This window comes from Erpetoichthys calabaricus, chromosome 8, assembly GCF_900747795.2.
Source record: "Erpetoichthys calabaricus chromosome 8, fErpCal1.3, whole genome shotgun sequence".
Taxonomy (NCBI): Eukaryota; Metazoa; Chordata; class Cladistia; order Polypteriformes; family Polypteridae; genus Erpetoichthys; species Erpetoichthys calabaricus.
In genome coordinates this window covers 58,095,122-58,112,498 of record NC_041401.2, presented here as the reverse complement: position 1 = coordinate 58,112,498, position 17,377 = coordinate 58,095,122, and the positions used below count along the sequence as shown (strand labels likewise).

Sequence of the window (17,377 nt, the reverse complement as noted above, 5' to 3'; positions counted from 1 at the left end):
GCTCAAGAAAGGGAGCGCTGGTGAAGAAAAGTTAAGACACACGCAGGTACAGAGGAAAGGCTCTGAAAGTGCAACTGGAGTAAAAGATAGCAAATATTTGTAATTAATATTACCAAGGTATCCCGAAGGTTGCCGATTCGAATCCCCATCACTGCCAAAAGGCCACTGCTCTGCTGGGCCCTTGAGCAAGGCCCTTAACCTGTAATTGCTCCAGGGGCGCTGTACAATGGCTGACCCTGTGCTCTGACCCCAAGGGGTATGCGAAAACTACCAAATTACTAATACAAGAAATTGTATAAGGCGAAATAAAGAACAACAAAAAAAAAAAAAGAGTGTATCAGCCTTCATGTGTCTAGGATGGTTATGGGGACCAAAGTAGCACTTAGCTGTGGGTTATATCCAAGAATATCCGTATGTTGTTCTCACCAAAGATAGTGAAGTCCATTTGTGGAGGACTAGAGAGTCACTGGCAGCGTCAACATCCCTTATATATACTTATGCAAATAGGGTCTGTGTGTCTGGGTTAAGTTTAAGTTGCAAGAGTAGATCAATCCAACAACAAACTTGATTAAGTTCTACTCATCCATTAATGATAAGTTTGCTGTAACAAAACCAACAAACGCAACAATTTACAAACTCGAGTGCTGGAAGGAAAAGAAACTCGGGTCTTAACATGTAGCCAAAATCAATACATATTAGAAATCTTTTATTTTAGGTAAAAAAAATCAAATGATTGACTGTATGATAATCTTAATAATTAGCTTCAAACTGTCCCTTCAACATATGTCGTCAGCGATAAGCTGTTCCCTATATGCACTCTTATTCGTAAATACAGCTTAATGTTGTCAGCATTAAACTTACCAGGCCTGATAATAGCAGATAGTGTTGTAAACTGTATTCTGAGATTTTTCAGGTAAGGAAGACAACTGTTTTGCGTTTCTTATACTCATTAACTATGGCACAGGAAAGTTAGAATTTCACTGTATGCTGTATACATGACAGTAATGACTCTATAATTGCAAACTGTGTTGAGCATTGTGGTGTTATATCTTAGATTAAATCTAAGACACTGCAACATGGATGACACAATGTGTAGTTGCTATGGATCCATAGTATGATGTCAGCTCCCTTTTGTGATCAACACGCTAGCCTGCCGCTTACCAGACATTTAAAATATTCAACAAAAGAATATTAAAGTAGACAGGCCTTTTAAAATCCATCCATTTCCCAACCCGCTGAATCCGAACAGGGTCACGGGGGTCTGCTGGAGCCAATCCCAGCCAACACAGGGCACAAGGCAGGGAATCAATCCTGGGCAGGGTGCCAACCCACCGCAGGCCTTTTAAAATGTGGAAGAAAAACTTCATAAATATAGAAATATTTGCAAAGCTGGCACACTTACAGGACAGAGACAGCCTCTGTTAAGAATAGGCTATGAGGCATATTCTCTCATGAATTCTTTGCTTTTAAAAACACCTGTTGTGGACATTACTGAGAAAGAAACAAACTGAATGAAAAGTGAATGGCTGCTTAGGACCTTGGCAGTAGTGCGACAACAAAGCACAGACAGAAATGGGCACACATTGCAAAGCAATGACTTTATTTCTGTCGAGATCCTGTGTATTGACTTTGACTTATTTACACAGTATGCGCAGATAACACAACATGCCACACATTTTCAGGTATTAGTGGTGGCATGGAAATCAATGTGCTCTTTTTATTTCATACTTGGGTGGCCAATGTCATCATCATCATCACTTACAAAACTTGATAAACATACAGTACTAAGAAAAAGTCTTAAGCCACCAAATGTTGCGTACCTGGACATGATATGTTTATTTGCTCATGAAAACCCTATTTAACCTCAGAGTAAACACAAATTAACTTTGACACAACAAAAAGTAACAAGAATTTCTTATGGTTCCTAAAAACTTGGCTTGGTTTCCAAACCTCCCCTGTATTTGGCCAGTTCCACCAACTTAACCCTGATTTAAAATAATGATAGGTTTGCAAGATGGCCAAGTTAAAAAGTAAATGGGTCTATTGGATGGTATCCACAAATACTGGGGTGCGGTGAAGACAGCTTTTTCAATTTTCAAGTTAACATGCTGTGCTGCAGCTAAATAACATTCTTGTGAAAAAGCAACAAGCAGAAGAGATTTTAGTATGCAAAAACATTTGCAGAAAGTCCTATAAAGCAATGAGTCAATTTTAGAAGTTTTTGGCTCTCAGAGGCACTGGTATCAGAGAGGAAAAGTACATAGATGCCTGTCTGCAGCCCTCTGTGAAGCATGGTGGTAGTCCTCAGGTGGTCTAGGTGTTCAGTTCAGCCAGTGGTGTTGAGAATCTGGTCAAAACTGGTGGAAAGATAAATGCTGAGAAATACAAAAAATGTTTATTATGCTGTGCTTTCGAGAAAATGACTCATTGGCAAAGACGTCATCTTATACACATATATAAAATATTATAAGGACTGTTTAATATTAATCAATGGATGTTATGCTCAGACTATATAAAGCAATAGTAAGATTGCATCTGGAGTATTATGTGCAGTTCGGGTCCTCACGCTACAAGAAAGACATAGCAGCACTTGAAGCTGTGCAGAGGAGAGCAACCAAGTGCATCCCAGGATTTAAGGACATGTCCTTCTCTGATAGGCTCAGAGAAGTAATCCTATTTAGTTTCGAGTAAGGGAGACTGGATGAAGATCTAATGTAGGTCTTCAAAGTCCTCAAAAGGCATTGATAAAGCAGGTCTAGCAGAATTCATTCAACTTAATAGTGAATCAAGTAATCGAGGATACCAGTGGAAATTAAAGGCAGGGGCATTTAGGACTGAAGGCAGGAAGTTCTTCTTTATACAAAAAAGTTTTGGGAATCTGGAACAAACTACTGAGTCATGTAGTTGAAGCAGAAAGCTTGCCAACCTTTAAAGAAGTGTCTGAATGAGATATTGGGACCACTTAGCTGAAACAAATGAGCCTGATGGACTGAATGGTCTCCTGTTGTGTGTTAAATCCTTTATGTTCTTATATTCATTACATTTTGTAAGTTAAATTGTTAAAAATCCCCATCATGAACTGAAGAAAAGTAAAAGTTCTTTCACATCTGAGCTCTTTGAGGTCAAATATAGAAAATTTACAAGAGGCCTATTTAAATAGCAAAACTGAGAAGGGGAAGGGGTGTTTATATTGATTTGATTTGCTAACAAACATAAATATGTAAAAAGTAGCATTAATTGAATTTTGGTGTCTGATTCATAATATTATTCATAAAATTATTATGATTTTTAAGTAAATCAACACCATAAAACCAATATTTAGTTTAATGCAGCTTTTAACTGGGTGTAATTGGTGTATTTATTCAAGTTTTCAGTATGTTCAAGGTAATATGGTTTATACTAGTGAATATCATCAGAGCAGTTCCTGTAGATCCTCCACACATAAAGAATATAAAATTAAATCTCTGAGTGTGGCTTCTGCTACTTGCTGTATATTTCCTGGAGTGGACAGAGAAGACACTTTTCTTATATTGTCTTAGACGCCCTGAAGCAGACAGCAATATTACCCATCTTGGGAAGAAATCCCCCGTGGCGGTGAGGTAACGATCAAGATAATACTCAGAAAATGGATGAATACAAAGAAAGCCATCTCCACAGGCAGAGTGGGGCTGGATAAGAAGGGTACATATAAATCAAATGCAAATAATCTCTGTAATTCCATCCATAAACTAAAAATAGTGGTAATTAGAAGTGTGGCTTAACTGGAAGGAGCTGCTTGTGTATAATTAGCTGGTGCGTGACTATTGGCCAGTGATGTATCACCACCGTCTGTATTCCCTAGGATGTAATTTAGGAATTGGTTAATGTATTTGATGGCTGATGTAAATTTAAAAAAAAAAGCCCAAGGGCAAAGTTTAGCTCTACCCACCAGCAGGTTTTGAAGGAGGCTCAGGTTTCCTTGCCACGCAGCCTGCAGAAACTGCCTCTGGGGAAACGTGGAAATTTTCACAGCAGACAATAAAATTCCCTGAATGGTTGGGTTCGACACATGTACTGCTGTCTGGTTGCTATGGTTGCAGAGGGTGATGTCAGCTCCCTTTTTGATCAATGACTGCACAACCTGGAAGAAGATCAACAATAAAATGACAGTTTTGGCTGCACACTGTATCTAGTAATGTAAAAAAAGACATTTCTATTAGAATATTATGAAGAAAGCCTGTGTGTCCATTAACTAAGGAAAATGCACTAGAGATCAAACACTGGAGTAGTATAAGATTCTTTAATGCTGATAATCCATCACAGAACAAAAGCAATTTACAATAAGAAAAAATATTAACACAAAATAATAATTTGCCTGATTAGGAGCACTTTATCGCAAAGCACAGTACATTTCAATGGTTGGTAAGATCGGTTTATCCATTTTCCAATGTGTACAAAGCAAAAGATACCATAATTAATAGCTGAAAAACAGATTGAGCATATCAGTATTTATGTTTTTCTGCATGTGAGCCTGGGATCTGCTCTTCAGCCTAGCTATATGGCCACTTAAAAGTCAATTCTCAAGGATTTCTCAATAACAACGCAGTAATTAGTAAATCTTTAAGTTATTTGAACTGCATTTTTGTGCTTTAGAAACTATTAAATATTGTATAAGCTGTTTTTTTTCTTGTGTTACTGAAGGAAAATGTAAATGAGAAGACAATTGTCTTTGTAGCAAATAACAGTGAAGCAGGTTAAACCTTTGTTTAGTAGGTAACAGACACAAAAGAACACCCATAGAGCCCATAAAAATGAACAATGAACAGGAATGGGTTTGCTGCATACAAGTCAAGTCAAGTTGGGGAGCATGCACTGGTACAGTGTGTTGCCACACCCACCACACGACGAAACAACTCGGGATCCCGGTGGACAACCCCCCAGGCAGACTCGCGGTCCAGTCCCACCCTCCGGAAATGACCTATCTGCCGCAGCCAGGTGTTACTTGGGCGACCCCTTGGCCTGGTGCAGCCACTCGGGTCCCCATCAATGTGGATCTTACAAGCTGAATCACCCTCGGGGAAACGCGTGACATAGCCATAGTGCCATAACTGACACTTCCTCACAATGCAGGTAATGTGCCTCATTCGGGACTCCATGAGCAACCGCTCATTCGACACAAAGTCAAACCAACGGTACCCAAGGATTTTCCGGAGAGACACAGTACCAAAGTCTGCATACTGGATACTGTATACGTAAAGTGAGCTCTTATGATGAGGCATTGTACCTTGGTATGGTATTGTGGGAAGTTACTTCTGAACACCATTTCAAATCTGTCTATACACTGGGATCCAAACATGCTTTCCTTTAATTTGCAAATCATGTAATTAAAAGCAGCACTGAAAATTTGGGGGTAAGCACATTGCAATCAGAAATGAGGAAGCAGTTACGGACACAAAAGGTTGTGAAAATGTGAACAAAAATGACATCCAGTGAAGGTGAATACCCAGGCAGTTTATAAAAATTCGAGGGTAAATCAAACTGTAAAGGCAATTTGAAAATTATGCAGTAACCACAATGGATCAAAGCTGACACAATTCAACACCTTCTCAATGGCTTGTAGGTAGTTCAAACACGCATTACACAGTGCAGCGCTCTGCCATTTGTCTAGTTGAAGCCAAGGTCAAATGAACGTGGATACTTAGCTACGGGATTGCACCATGCATTAGTGAGATTACTTTGGGCAGAGCGAGTGAAATCTGCTGAAATTCACCAAAGGGTGTTGGCTCAGTATGAAAGTGAAAACAGTATGAATCAACGAAAAGTTTATGAATGGGTAGAAAGGGTTAAAGCGGGAAGAACAAGTGAACTGATGAATCTGGTCGACCATCAGCCTCACGCACACAAGTCCACATTGATATGGCAAAGGTTTGCATTTGAGAAGACCATTGTCTGCGGCTGCTGCACATTTGGATATCAGCTATGGATCTGAATGTGCCGTAGTGCATGATGACTGGGGGTACCGTCCACAAGTTTCCACAAAACGGCTAACCAAATTACATACAGATCATACAAGCCAACATCTTTCAGTGAATTTCAGCAGGTTTCATTTCTTCTGTCCAAGGAAATCTCACTGTGGTGTGTAGTTCAATCCCGCAGTGGAGCATCCATGTTCATTTGACCTTTTCTTCAGCAAAACTAACAGCAGAACACTGTGCTGTGTGTGTCTTTAAACTGCCCATAAGCCATCAGAAATGTGTTGTATTGCATCAGCTTCTATCCATTGTGGTATCCGCATAATTTTCAAGTTTCCTTTACTTTTTTGACTTACCCTCATCTTTAGTTGGGAAATTGGGGTCACTTAGACTTTGTATACTATGTTGTTCCTTCTTTCAAGTTAATCTGAAGATGGTAATAGCAAGACGTTTGGAAAGAGGAAATCACAGTCCATAATCTTGATATAAATTATTCTACCAGGGTTGTTTGTATGTCTGTCCAGGATTTTAAATCACTTGTAGCTCACAAACCGTTTGACCTGAAATTTGGTACACATATACTACGTGACGTCTACTATCCAGTTTCAGGGTGATGATTGACCTCCAAGGTCATTCCTCTTTTTATTTTTATTTTATTTTATTGTAGAATCAACTCTTGGCAGCAGGCAGCAGGGTTGCCATGTGGCGTGTGTGTATGGGCGCCGTTCTCAGCCCTACCACCTTCGCCGTCACTTCCCCTTCCTCTTCAAATCTTAAATCTTTCTTGTGGCAGATTGAAGACTTGCGTGCCAGCTTAAGTTAAAAATGAAAATGTACTAAGTAATTGCAACACAAACACTGACTTAATCAGTTTTAACGCGAAAAGGTGACGATGAAAAAAGACAAGAAGCAGGCTGCTAAGGTGGAGAAAAGAAGAGCTGCTCAGGTAGGAGCAAGCGCATCAACCTCTAAGCAAACGAATCCTAAACGTACAGAGAAAGAGGATGAAAACTAGGGATGCTCAAGTCAAGTGTATTCACATCGCGTTATTGTGCAGTGCGCCGTTACTGGTTGGCTTATAAAAGTGTTTTTGTTATGACATTACATTTTATTATGTTTGAAAAAAATATCTGCAAATTCAATGGCGTTTAATATAACTAAAAGTATACAAAAGAGCTTAATTATATTAAAAAAATACATGGAAATATAAAATATCCATAATCAAATAAAATAATTGTATAATCTATATGTGCTACTTTATTGTTTTTACTTGAATGTTTTATGAAAGCATGTTTGCAGTCTGAAACAATACTAAGAATATTTTGGAGTGCTTTTTATGTTGATGGTTCGTCTTCTATATTTGAAACGAGTCACATTGAGAGCCTTAGTCTAACAAAGGCTGAGCATTTTGGGTTCAGCTGTAGTCCACTACTTTATCTTGCTTTGTTTGGAAAGTTTCTTCTGTCTTTGGGGCGTTGAATCTAAACAGAACCACATCCTACCTGGGTGGTGAGTAGCAAAGAAGAGAGTAGAGAAAGAGTGAGGGACAGAATATCCACAGAATGGGGTCTGCAAATTACTTGAAGGAGTCGCACTGATGCCTCTCGATAGAAAACATTACTCTTCCAAGTTTAGTTACATGTACTCTAACAGCACTCAAGTGTATGAAGACCCAACAAAATCACAACTGCTCCGATAGATTTCCTGCTGCTGACTCTAACAAGCCTTAAGGTTGATGCATTCAATTAAAATGCTTCTTCTTTCCGCAGATTTGTGTCCACCAAACAGGCTTAGGATGCCAAAGGCTATCCAAGCAGCACTGGCTGTAAATGTAAGAGCCTACTATGAATGGGGAATGCTGTCTCTAGCCAACTTTAATTTCACTTAGTAATAAGAATACTAACTGTTTTCATTAAATAATACCAAAATATTTTAGTTTAACAGGTTTATGCCTTTATAAAAGAATAATTAAGAGGCAGAACAGAAAGGCATATTACTGTATACTAAATTATTACTTTCATCCTGAACGAGGCTTTTAATGAAGTTGACGAAAATGAAAAGAAAGGAGTTTTCCAAAACCTCTGACTCTTAAATATGTCTAATTGAAAATTAATAAATCACTTGGAGTGCTTTTAACACTGTTTATCACATACAAAAAGGATCAGTTCACTCTTTACTTTTAACACTGAAGTTTAAGTGTCATTTAAATTTAGTAGCACTTCAGTGATATCCACTTTGACATATCCAAGAGTTGTGTGCTGAAATGTACAAGTTTGACAGAAGGAAAACATCGATTGTACAGATCAAGGAATTTTCCCATCTCGTGGTATCTTATTCAAGTGATTTAAATGATTGCTAGAATGCGGTTTTATAGTAGACCTGTATTAATTCAACACATCTAGTCTCAATATTTATAGAAAAACTGAAAAGGATTTCAACATTCTAAAAATATTGACTGTAGAAAAATGTCAGTCATCATCATCCTCCAACCCGCTATATCCTAACACAGGGTCATGGGGGTCTGCTGGAGCCAATCCCCACCAACACAGGGCACAAGGCAGGAACAAACCCCGAGCAGGGTGCCAGCCCACCACATGGCACACACACACTCACCAAGCTCACACTAGGGACAATTTAGGATCGCCAATACACCTAACCTGCATGTCTTTGGACTGTGAGAGGAAACCCACGCAGACACGGGGAGAACATGCAAACTCCACGCAGGGAGGACCCAGGAAGCGAACCCAGGTCTCCTTACTGCGAGGCAGCAGTGCTACCACTGCACCACCCATATGGTAAAATGTCTCCTTAGAAATTGACTGCTAATTATTTTAATTTTTTTTTTTGCTACAGTAAAACTCTCATGGTTTTCAAAAAGGACCATCAGGACAGCTTTTAAAAATGTCTGAGTATAAAGATGTTTTTGATAAAGATCATAAAGATGTCATTAATGAAAGTAGTACTGTCACTCTTGATCACACAGCACCCAAGTTTAAAGAATTTCCCCAGAGCAATTAAACAAAAATATACAGTAGCTGAAAACCTGTTATATTGGTAGTACAATCAAAATCCTAGATTTGACATACAGGCCCCCGCTGCAGTGTTTCCCTAAGCTGTCCCTCTTTTTCCTTCACTAAGTGAAGTGACATATGATTTAATGCCCACTTGAAGGGAAAATCATTGCCAAACCCTGGCTAGTATTAAGGGCAAGCATGGAATCTTTACAAAATAAAAAGTTTATTCTGACAAAATGCTCTTTAATAACACTGTAGATATGTGGAGCAAAAGAAGCAAGGAATTGCCTGAAAACACTAAGGCAATCCAATGCAAAGACCAAATACACTTGTCATGACTTGATATGATTTGGGGTCCTCAGAGGCCGCCAGTGTTTGTTTCCATCATTAGGTCCACTTCCAGTGCTACTTGGGATGTGGCCTTTGAGGTCGGGACCCATGTGTGATCAACATGACAGGAAAAAAGGATGGCTATGAGTGCAAATCCTTATCCGATCTGCAAAAACCTAATCTCTGAAGTATTCAGAGTTTGTTTTGGTGTTCTTTTCCCACATGTACTTTTGGTTTTCACCCTTTTGTTCTCTCAACCATGATTATTGTCTATCGTATTGAGCTTCAGTCTTGTTTCAGTTGTTTTGTTTTTTACGTGCATCTCCTTGTTTTAGCTCTAAAAGTTTATCTGACAGATCAACAGTAATCCAGAATTGTAGTCAAACACAGACAATGAATTCTTGTGTATACTAAAGGCACAAGCACTGAAAAAATGCAATTAACTTGAGGCATTCACAATGAACCTCCAGGAACTGCCATCTCTCTGTCCTATAAATGATTGGCAGGTGACACAACCACAACAATGGAAGCTTATTTACATAGACAAAACTAAAAATAAAGAAGGGTGCTCATATTCAATGCAAATCAAAGAATGAAAAATGAACAAAAGAGACATAAAACATGAATTTGAACCCCAGCCAGGGGAGGAACTCTAGATGAGACATGATGGTGAGTACATATTTATGGATGCAAATCCCTTTCACTGTATTCTGATACAGTAGGAGATGCCAATTACTTTGTACAGGGAGAAAAGCCAAGCAAAATGACACCTTTTATTGGCTAACTAGAAAGATTACAATATGCAAGCTTTCGAGGCAACTCAGGCCCCTTCTTCAGGCAAGATGTAATCATTGTACAGGGATAAAGAAATGACCAATACCATCAATACAATGTTGAATAAATAAAGAACATCATTATTATGTCACTTGCAGAAATTCTCAGATGATTCTGCAGTTAAGGGCTGTATTGAAATGTGAGGTGAGACAGAGTATAGGAATCAGGTGGAGATGTTTGTTTGTTGGTGCAAAGAGAATTGTCTGCACCTTAACATCAGCAAAACCAAGGAACTGGTTATTGGCTTTCACTGAACCAACGAGTCTCTGTGTCCAATCACTATTCAGGGAGTGGATGTAGAGGTGGTCCACTCCTACAAGTATTTGGGGGTCCACATTAATGGCAGGTTGGACCGGTCTCTGAAAATGACGAGCTCTGTAAGAAAGGGCAGAGCAGGCTCTTTATTCTTATGAGACTGTATTCCTTTAATGTGGGAAGTGACATCCTTCACGTTTTCTATAACTCTGTGATGGAAAGTGTGATTTCATGCGCTGTGGGCTGTTTAGCTCGTAACATCACTTCAAGAGAGGCCCACCGAATCAACAAGCTAATGAAAAAGACAGGCTCAGATATGGGGCACACTATGGACCCCTAGCAAAGGACAGGATGAGGACATTATGAACCGCAATATTATTAACAATAGCAATATGCCTATATACAGTAATGCCTCGCTCTGGCTGTGACAAGACAAGTCAGACATTTTGTTTTTAAATTTTCTCCTTTTAAGACATTCTGGTGTTTATTTAGACCAGGGGTCCCCAACCACCGGTCCGCGACCCACTACCGGGCCGCAGCTGTCTGACAGCCGGCCGCGAGAGAACTGCCGGCAACGGCGACTCACTCAGACTTTTCAGAACGCTTGGCGGGCGGGGCTTTGCAGCGGCGCAGAGAGAGGAGAGAGACCGAGGTGAGAGACTATTACAACAAAGTATTGTTACGGTCCCGACAGTTTCCCCATATGACACGAGTCTATAGAATTCGCGTTACTACAAAGTACATTCAGCAGATGCTTTCATTACAACGAAGTGACCTTGAAATGCCTGAATGAATCATCCACAGAGCAGTTAGATCTGTGGTCGCAGCTCAGATGTGCACGTTTGCACAACGATCCCCAAACAGAAACATTGTAAAAAAAATTCTTTCTTCGAACTTTCCTCGTACTGTTTTTTTTTTTGCTGTTTTTGTTTTCTGTGGTTTTCAGTGATACCTTTTGCTTATTGCTTGTCAACATTTGAAAAACATCCATTGGAATTTAACTAATTGTCACCCTCCTATAGAAACGGCAGACACGAAAAAAAACGATAACAGTGTTAATGTTTGTGATGTGCAATCTGTTGGAATGGCAAATGCAAAGCATATGTCTTTGTTATATGCAAAAAAAGAAGAAAAATCTCAGGCTGCAAACGTATGCAAACTGCTTAATAACTTAATAATAAAAGAAATGCTATGTAAATTGTGTATAAAATTGCACCCCCACACCCCCAACCCCCCCCCCCCCCCCTCCCACCGGTCCGTGGAAAAATTTGCATCTAATAAAGTGGTCCTTGCTGTCAAAAAGGTTGGGGACCACTGATTTAGACCATAGTGTGTGTGTGTGTGTGTGTGTGTGTGAATAGGTATTTATTTATTTAAAGAGCTTCTGTAAAAAGCCTAATTTCTTCCTGGGGACAAATACTGTTCTATCTATCTATCTATCTATCTATCTATCTATCTATCTATCTATCTATCTATCTATCTATCTATCTATCTATCTATCTATCTATCTATCTATCTATCTATCAGCAAATTGAATTACATAAATACACATTTAATGCCACACCTTCCTTATATGGTAATACTTGATCATCCAACCCCGCCTACATTTGACCCCGCCCCATTCCCTGCCCCGCAGAGAGGTGTACTTGCTTCAGCACACACAACTGCAGGTGTTTTCACAGTTTTGCCATTTCAAGTGGCTGTCAAATGTGTAAAAAAAGAATAAAATAAATCAATCAATATACAAGTTGAAGTAAAATTGACACTATAAACTAATTTGCAGTTGAAGTCACACAGAATGTTTCTCTGTTTTAAGATAAACAAGTCTGCAAATTCATCAATACTTTTCAATTGGAGATTTTGACAGTACAAAAATGTATAAAGCATACTGTATTCAGGATATCTCAACAAAAATTAACTGTTTGAACAGATTTCCTTGAAGAAAAAGTATGTCATGTCAACAGAATTGGTCCACTGGAAGACATGTTGTTTCATGCGGACAGAGGGAAGACATTGCTGACACAGTAGGCGCTTTATGGATGTAAACAATTGTACTGTGTCCTGATCTTGAAAAGCATCTTGAATGAATGTGTTAGCAAATATTTAATGATAATTGCAGCCGAATGCCCACATCCATTCCTCATTAGTTGATCTATAAATTGTATGTGTGTCATCTGTTTCCTTCAGTATGTGAGTTTTGTTCCCTCAAAGCTAACGTTAAAAAGCCTAAGACTTTATGTTGTGTCTAAACATCAGCCTTTAATGGATGTGTTAAGTCTCACCAAAAGAGCTTTTGTCTCTATTAGACGATTTTTTCTGCTCTAAACAACCTCCCCTAACATAACTGCTGTTCCTGTTATTAGTTAGAATTCATGGTTTACCCATAAAGAAAACCATCAAAGTGCATTAAATATTAAAAAAGTCAAATGAAAGTGCTTATTAATGTCCTTACCCCAGTGAGACCTTTTTCACATGCTGCGATCAGGGCAGTGCTGCCCGTTTCTGGGTGTTGAAAGTTGACATCTATTGAAGAGAAAGCTTCATCCAAAAGTATATTGTTTATGGCTTCCAGGTCACCTTCCAGAACAGCTTCTAAGAATTTGTGTATTAAGTTTCCTGTGTTCATGATGTGAGGGAATCCTGAGTCACCCTGAAAGGGAATTCAATAGATATCCTTGTTAGAAGTTAAATTTGTTTTTAATTCCTAACAAGGTTTTCACATTTGTTTCACGTCAATGCATACTTTTTCCTTTGAAACTGATTAATCAAACACACTACAAAACAACCAAACATGAAGGTCCTCTAAAACATACATTACTAAGTATTTGTGTAAGGCAGTCATTATATCATTAAAACCTAGCTAGCTTCAAGCAAATATGTCGCCTCGGGAAAATTACAAGTTAGTTGCTCAGATTTACCGCCAGCATCGATTGTCTCATTAGGATTTGCTTACGTCTGTGCTCGTCAGAGACAATAGTGGCTATTGTGGCCTGCAGGCAAAATGCATTGTTTAACTAATAATATGACGGTACTGTTTACTATCACTCAGGGCTCTCCAAGTGTGTGAAGTACAGTGACAACTGTAATTTAAATGTTTCCATCATTACAGCACATATCTAATTATGATTATAAACATGGCAAAGGCCTTGTTAGGAGAGAAGCAGTAAATTAACCCAAAGTCAGTGTTTATGTTGCTGGTGTCTCACGTAAAAATTCCCCTTCCCATACTGCACTCTTCATCCTGAGACAGCTAGCTAGTAGGCTATTGTGTTGAGTGGCTCTATGGCATTTTTTTTGCACCATCTATTGAACAACAGAGAAAAACGATAAGAAAAGACATAAAACCATTGAGCTAAAGAAGTCTGAAAATGGCTATTCTAGGGTGAATCTACAAAAAGAAAACATTTGCGGGATAATAATGGGCTGAAAAATGTTTTAAAATATTAGAAACAACATTCAGGGAAAAGGCTGCTTGTCTAACTTTTTTTTTGTTGTTGTTTTCCTGCCTGCTGTTAATGTTGGATTTTCGCATTAATCAAGCGCAGAGATTTAAATAAAATACATGTTGCCTTTATGGTTAATGAAAAATAACAAAACAAAAACCACCAGACCAAAAGGCACATGTAGAGACTGCATGTCTTACAGTTTCGCCACCAGCAAACTATTTTGGAGAAAGTAGGTGGATAGGATTGGTGGGTTTTGTTGGGCTGTTCTCATCAAAATTGTTCTAATGTTCTAAAAAACGACAAACGAAAGGGGACAAACTGAGTTTCTATTAAAAGTCATATGTATGTTAGGTTGGACAAAAAATATAAAAATAACCTAAGAGATTCAAATTCTCCACACAGTTAGTTTTATTCTTTATCATATGTATAATAAACACACAAAATGTTAATCAAAATAAGCAACATTTAGAGGTCAAACCATTCATCAGTTTTAATGTTATCTGAACTGAACAGCAGACAACTGTTCCAAATTTGTAAGTGTGTAGTATTAGTGCTGTTTTGATGAAGTCAGAAAATTTTTGTGGTAGCTTATGACTGGTTGAAGGATAAACTGCTGCTTTTCTTTGTCTGTATGTCATTGTGCCTCCTCTTTCAATTGTGTTGTTCACTACTGTCATGTGTGCCAACAGTCCATAACATTATTTGAAGATTGGATCATCTCTCTATTGTTTTGGTGGTTTCTTGGGAGGCCTTTGTCACCTTTTTACATAAGGACATCAAAGTACAATGTTGTCATTTTTGCTACCATATCATCTAACTTCATCAGTTCAGATGAATTTGTTAGTTTAAAAGGAATGTCTGGTAATTCTACAGCTTTTCACCATTTTTTTCTTTATTTCTACTTAGACTGTCATCAAAAAGGACTAAAATAAAAACTCCTTTTGTTGTGTCCATCAACCTACAAGAATTTTAAAGGGCAAACCAGGAGAGAGATGTGAAACAGAAAAGGGTCCAAACCAGAAAATCAGTAACAACAAAGTGAAAGAACAAGAAGAAAATCGAGGTCAGGAGGACAAAGCAAAAGTTAGGAACCCAAGAGGTCAATTCAAAAAAGAAGACAAATTCACAATAGGCTAAGAAAAAATATTTTTTATCTACAGCTCAGATAAAGACACAACAATCTGGGTAGCTATTTAATCCCACTGCTGCAAGCAACTGCCTGAAGGTGATGAACTTAGCCTTCACAGTCCCCAACGATAAGAAAGTTTACACTGGTCACTGACACAAGACAGCCGCCAGAAGAAATAAAATTTAAAAATATAACACTTACTACTAGAGAGATCTTGAAACTCCTACTTAAACTTCCACTTACTACTAAAATGTTCTGAAAACTCCAACTTACTAGTAGAATGTTCTCTGTTTCATTTTTGATTTATGGAGGAGGAGTGAAAGCTTTAGATTCGTCAAAAAATTTTGATCTCCAGTTTTTGACAGATCTCGACATTTTAGGGTCCACTGATACCGAAAATATTGATATCTTGATGATGGGTGTGTGTGTGTCTGTCTGTGTGTCACGGTTTCTTGAGGACGGTCTAGAGCTAAAACGTCTAGACGGAAAAATACGACACTCGAAACGTAAGCCTGTTGTGAGATGATGATGTGCTGATTAGTTTTTGAGCCAAATCATGCAAGAGAAAGAGACACTCTAGAGAAATCCTCAAATCAATTTTTGATAATATCTCAACAATTATGGTAAATACCATAATTCTGCAATTAATTATGGATTCTTCTTGTCAATTGCTATCCTAATGACCTATTTTATGATCTTATGATCAGAAAGATCATAAAATCAGAGCAATAATTACTGAAATGTTATAGAATAGTGTGAGTAACTTGGTTCCTATGGCGCAAAGCCTACTGACGCTAACGTCCCAATTTTTTCTTTATTGTTTATTAATTATAGCCAGCTAAGAACCCCACACATAATTGTGCATGTAGTATACCAATACAAATAAAATGTTTAGAGTGGAGTGGGCTCGAAATGTTTCACAATCAGCCCAGAATTTCACAGGTAAGCAAGCTATCTCCTATATAAGGTGTTTTGGTGTTTTATATGTAATAAATGTATTATACATGTAATATATATACATGACAATAAGGTGTCAGTTGTGGAAACCTTCACATTTCTGGGCTTTATAATCATCCAGGACTTAACATGGAAGACCAACATAGACTCCATAATAAAAAAAGCCACAACAATGGATGTTCTTCCCAAAACAGTTGAGGTAGTTGAATGTACCACAGGAGCTGCTGAATCAATTAGTTCTACACAACAGTCATTGAGTCTGTTCTCAGCTCATCCATCACAGTGTGGTTTGAATCAACAACTAAACAAGACAAGAACAGGCTACAATAGATAGTCAGGTCTCCCGAAAAGATCACTGGCACCAGTATTCTCACCTTACAGGACCTGTACTAGTCCAGAGTTAGGAAGCGGGCAGAGAAATCATCATCGACCCCTCACTTTCAGGCCACAACCTCTTTGAACTTCTACCATCTGCCAGGTGTTAAAGACTTAACTATGTCAAAACAAGCAGATATAAGAACAGTTTCTTTTCACATACCATTAAGCCCACAAATAATTAATAGTTCATTTGGCTGCCTTTGCTCAGTATGGGAACGCCCCCAACGTTTTGCAATGTTCTTACATACAGTTAAGTAGTATATATTTCAGTATTTCCTGCACTGTCTTCTTGCATTTGGTATGCATATATTTACTTTTGTGTCTTTTATTTATCTCAGGTATGTATCATCAATTGTGTGTATGTCCATCATGTAACTATTGGAGAGTCAAAGTCATATATATACACACACACACACACACTGTAGTTAACCTAGATGAAGCTTGGATCTGAACCTTGCCAATTTGCTTACAATATTGAGTATCCATCCATGCATTTTCTACATTCCTATCCAGTTCAGAGACAAAATGAGCCAATGTGTACCAAAATAGCAGGGAGCACAACACCATTGCAGGCCACTGACACAAAACTCAAAGTCTTCCTAGGAAGCCATGCTAGATTTGCTATCATGTGTTTATAAATATTGGACTTCACAAGACTGCCCAATATGGAAAAAATAACTAGAAAAGAAAAAACAGTTTCAAGGCAATTGAGTATATATTGTTTTTTTTCTTATTTTTGCAGTTGACTCTAAGGGAAACGATCACTATTTATGTATGTTAATACATGTATATGTGTGGTACAGTGTTAAATGCAGCTCGTAAGACTTGGGTCACTTCCTGGCTTGGTCACTTTTAATATGAAGTGGTTATGTTCTTGATGGTCCATTGTGCTGAGGGACAGCAGCGGCAATCACTGAATCCTGGTGTTTTCTCCTACCTTGATCCATGATAAATACTACAACTTTACAATATCAAGTTCAGATTACTAGGGTGTTGTGCTGTGTTAGCCGTTATGGATGCCATGAGAAGTCGAGCAAAATTACACCTTTTATTGGCTAACTAGAAAGATTACAATATGCAGGC

At 38.3% G+C, this 17,377-nt stretch overlaps 1 protein-coding gene across 1 annotated transcript in view; it reads right to left on the bottom strand.

Moving 5' to 3' along the window:
- map3k19 (mitogen-activated protein kinase kinase kinase 19) overlaps positions 1-17,377 on the bottom strand; it is a 103,511-nt gene that overhangs the window by 79,159 nt on the left and 6,975 nt on the right. Inside the window, exons 2-3 of the mRNA XM_028806551.2 lie at positions 12,837-13,034; positions 3,929-4,120 (exon numbers count right to left, since the gene is read on the bottom strand). Coding sequence (XP_028662384.2) covers positions 3,929-4,120; positions 12,837-13,010 — 366 coding nt within the window. The 5' untranslated portion in view covers positions 13,011-13,034. The remainder of the gene's footprint in view (positions 1-3,928; positions 4,121-12,836; positions 13,035-17,377) is intronic.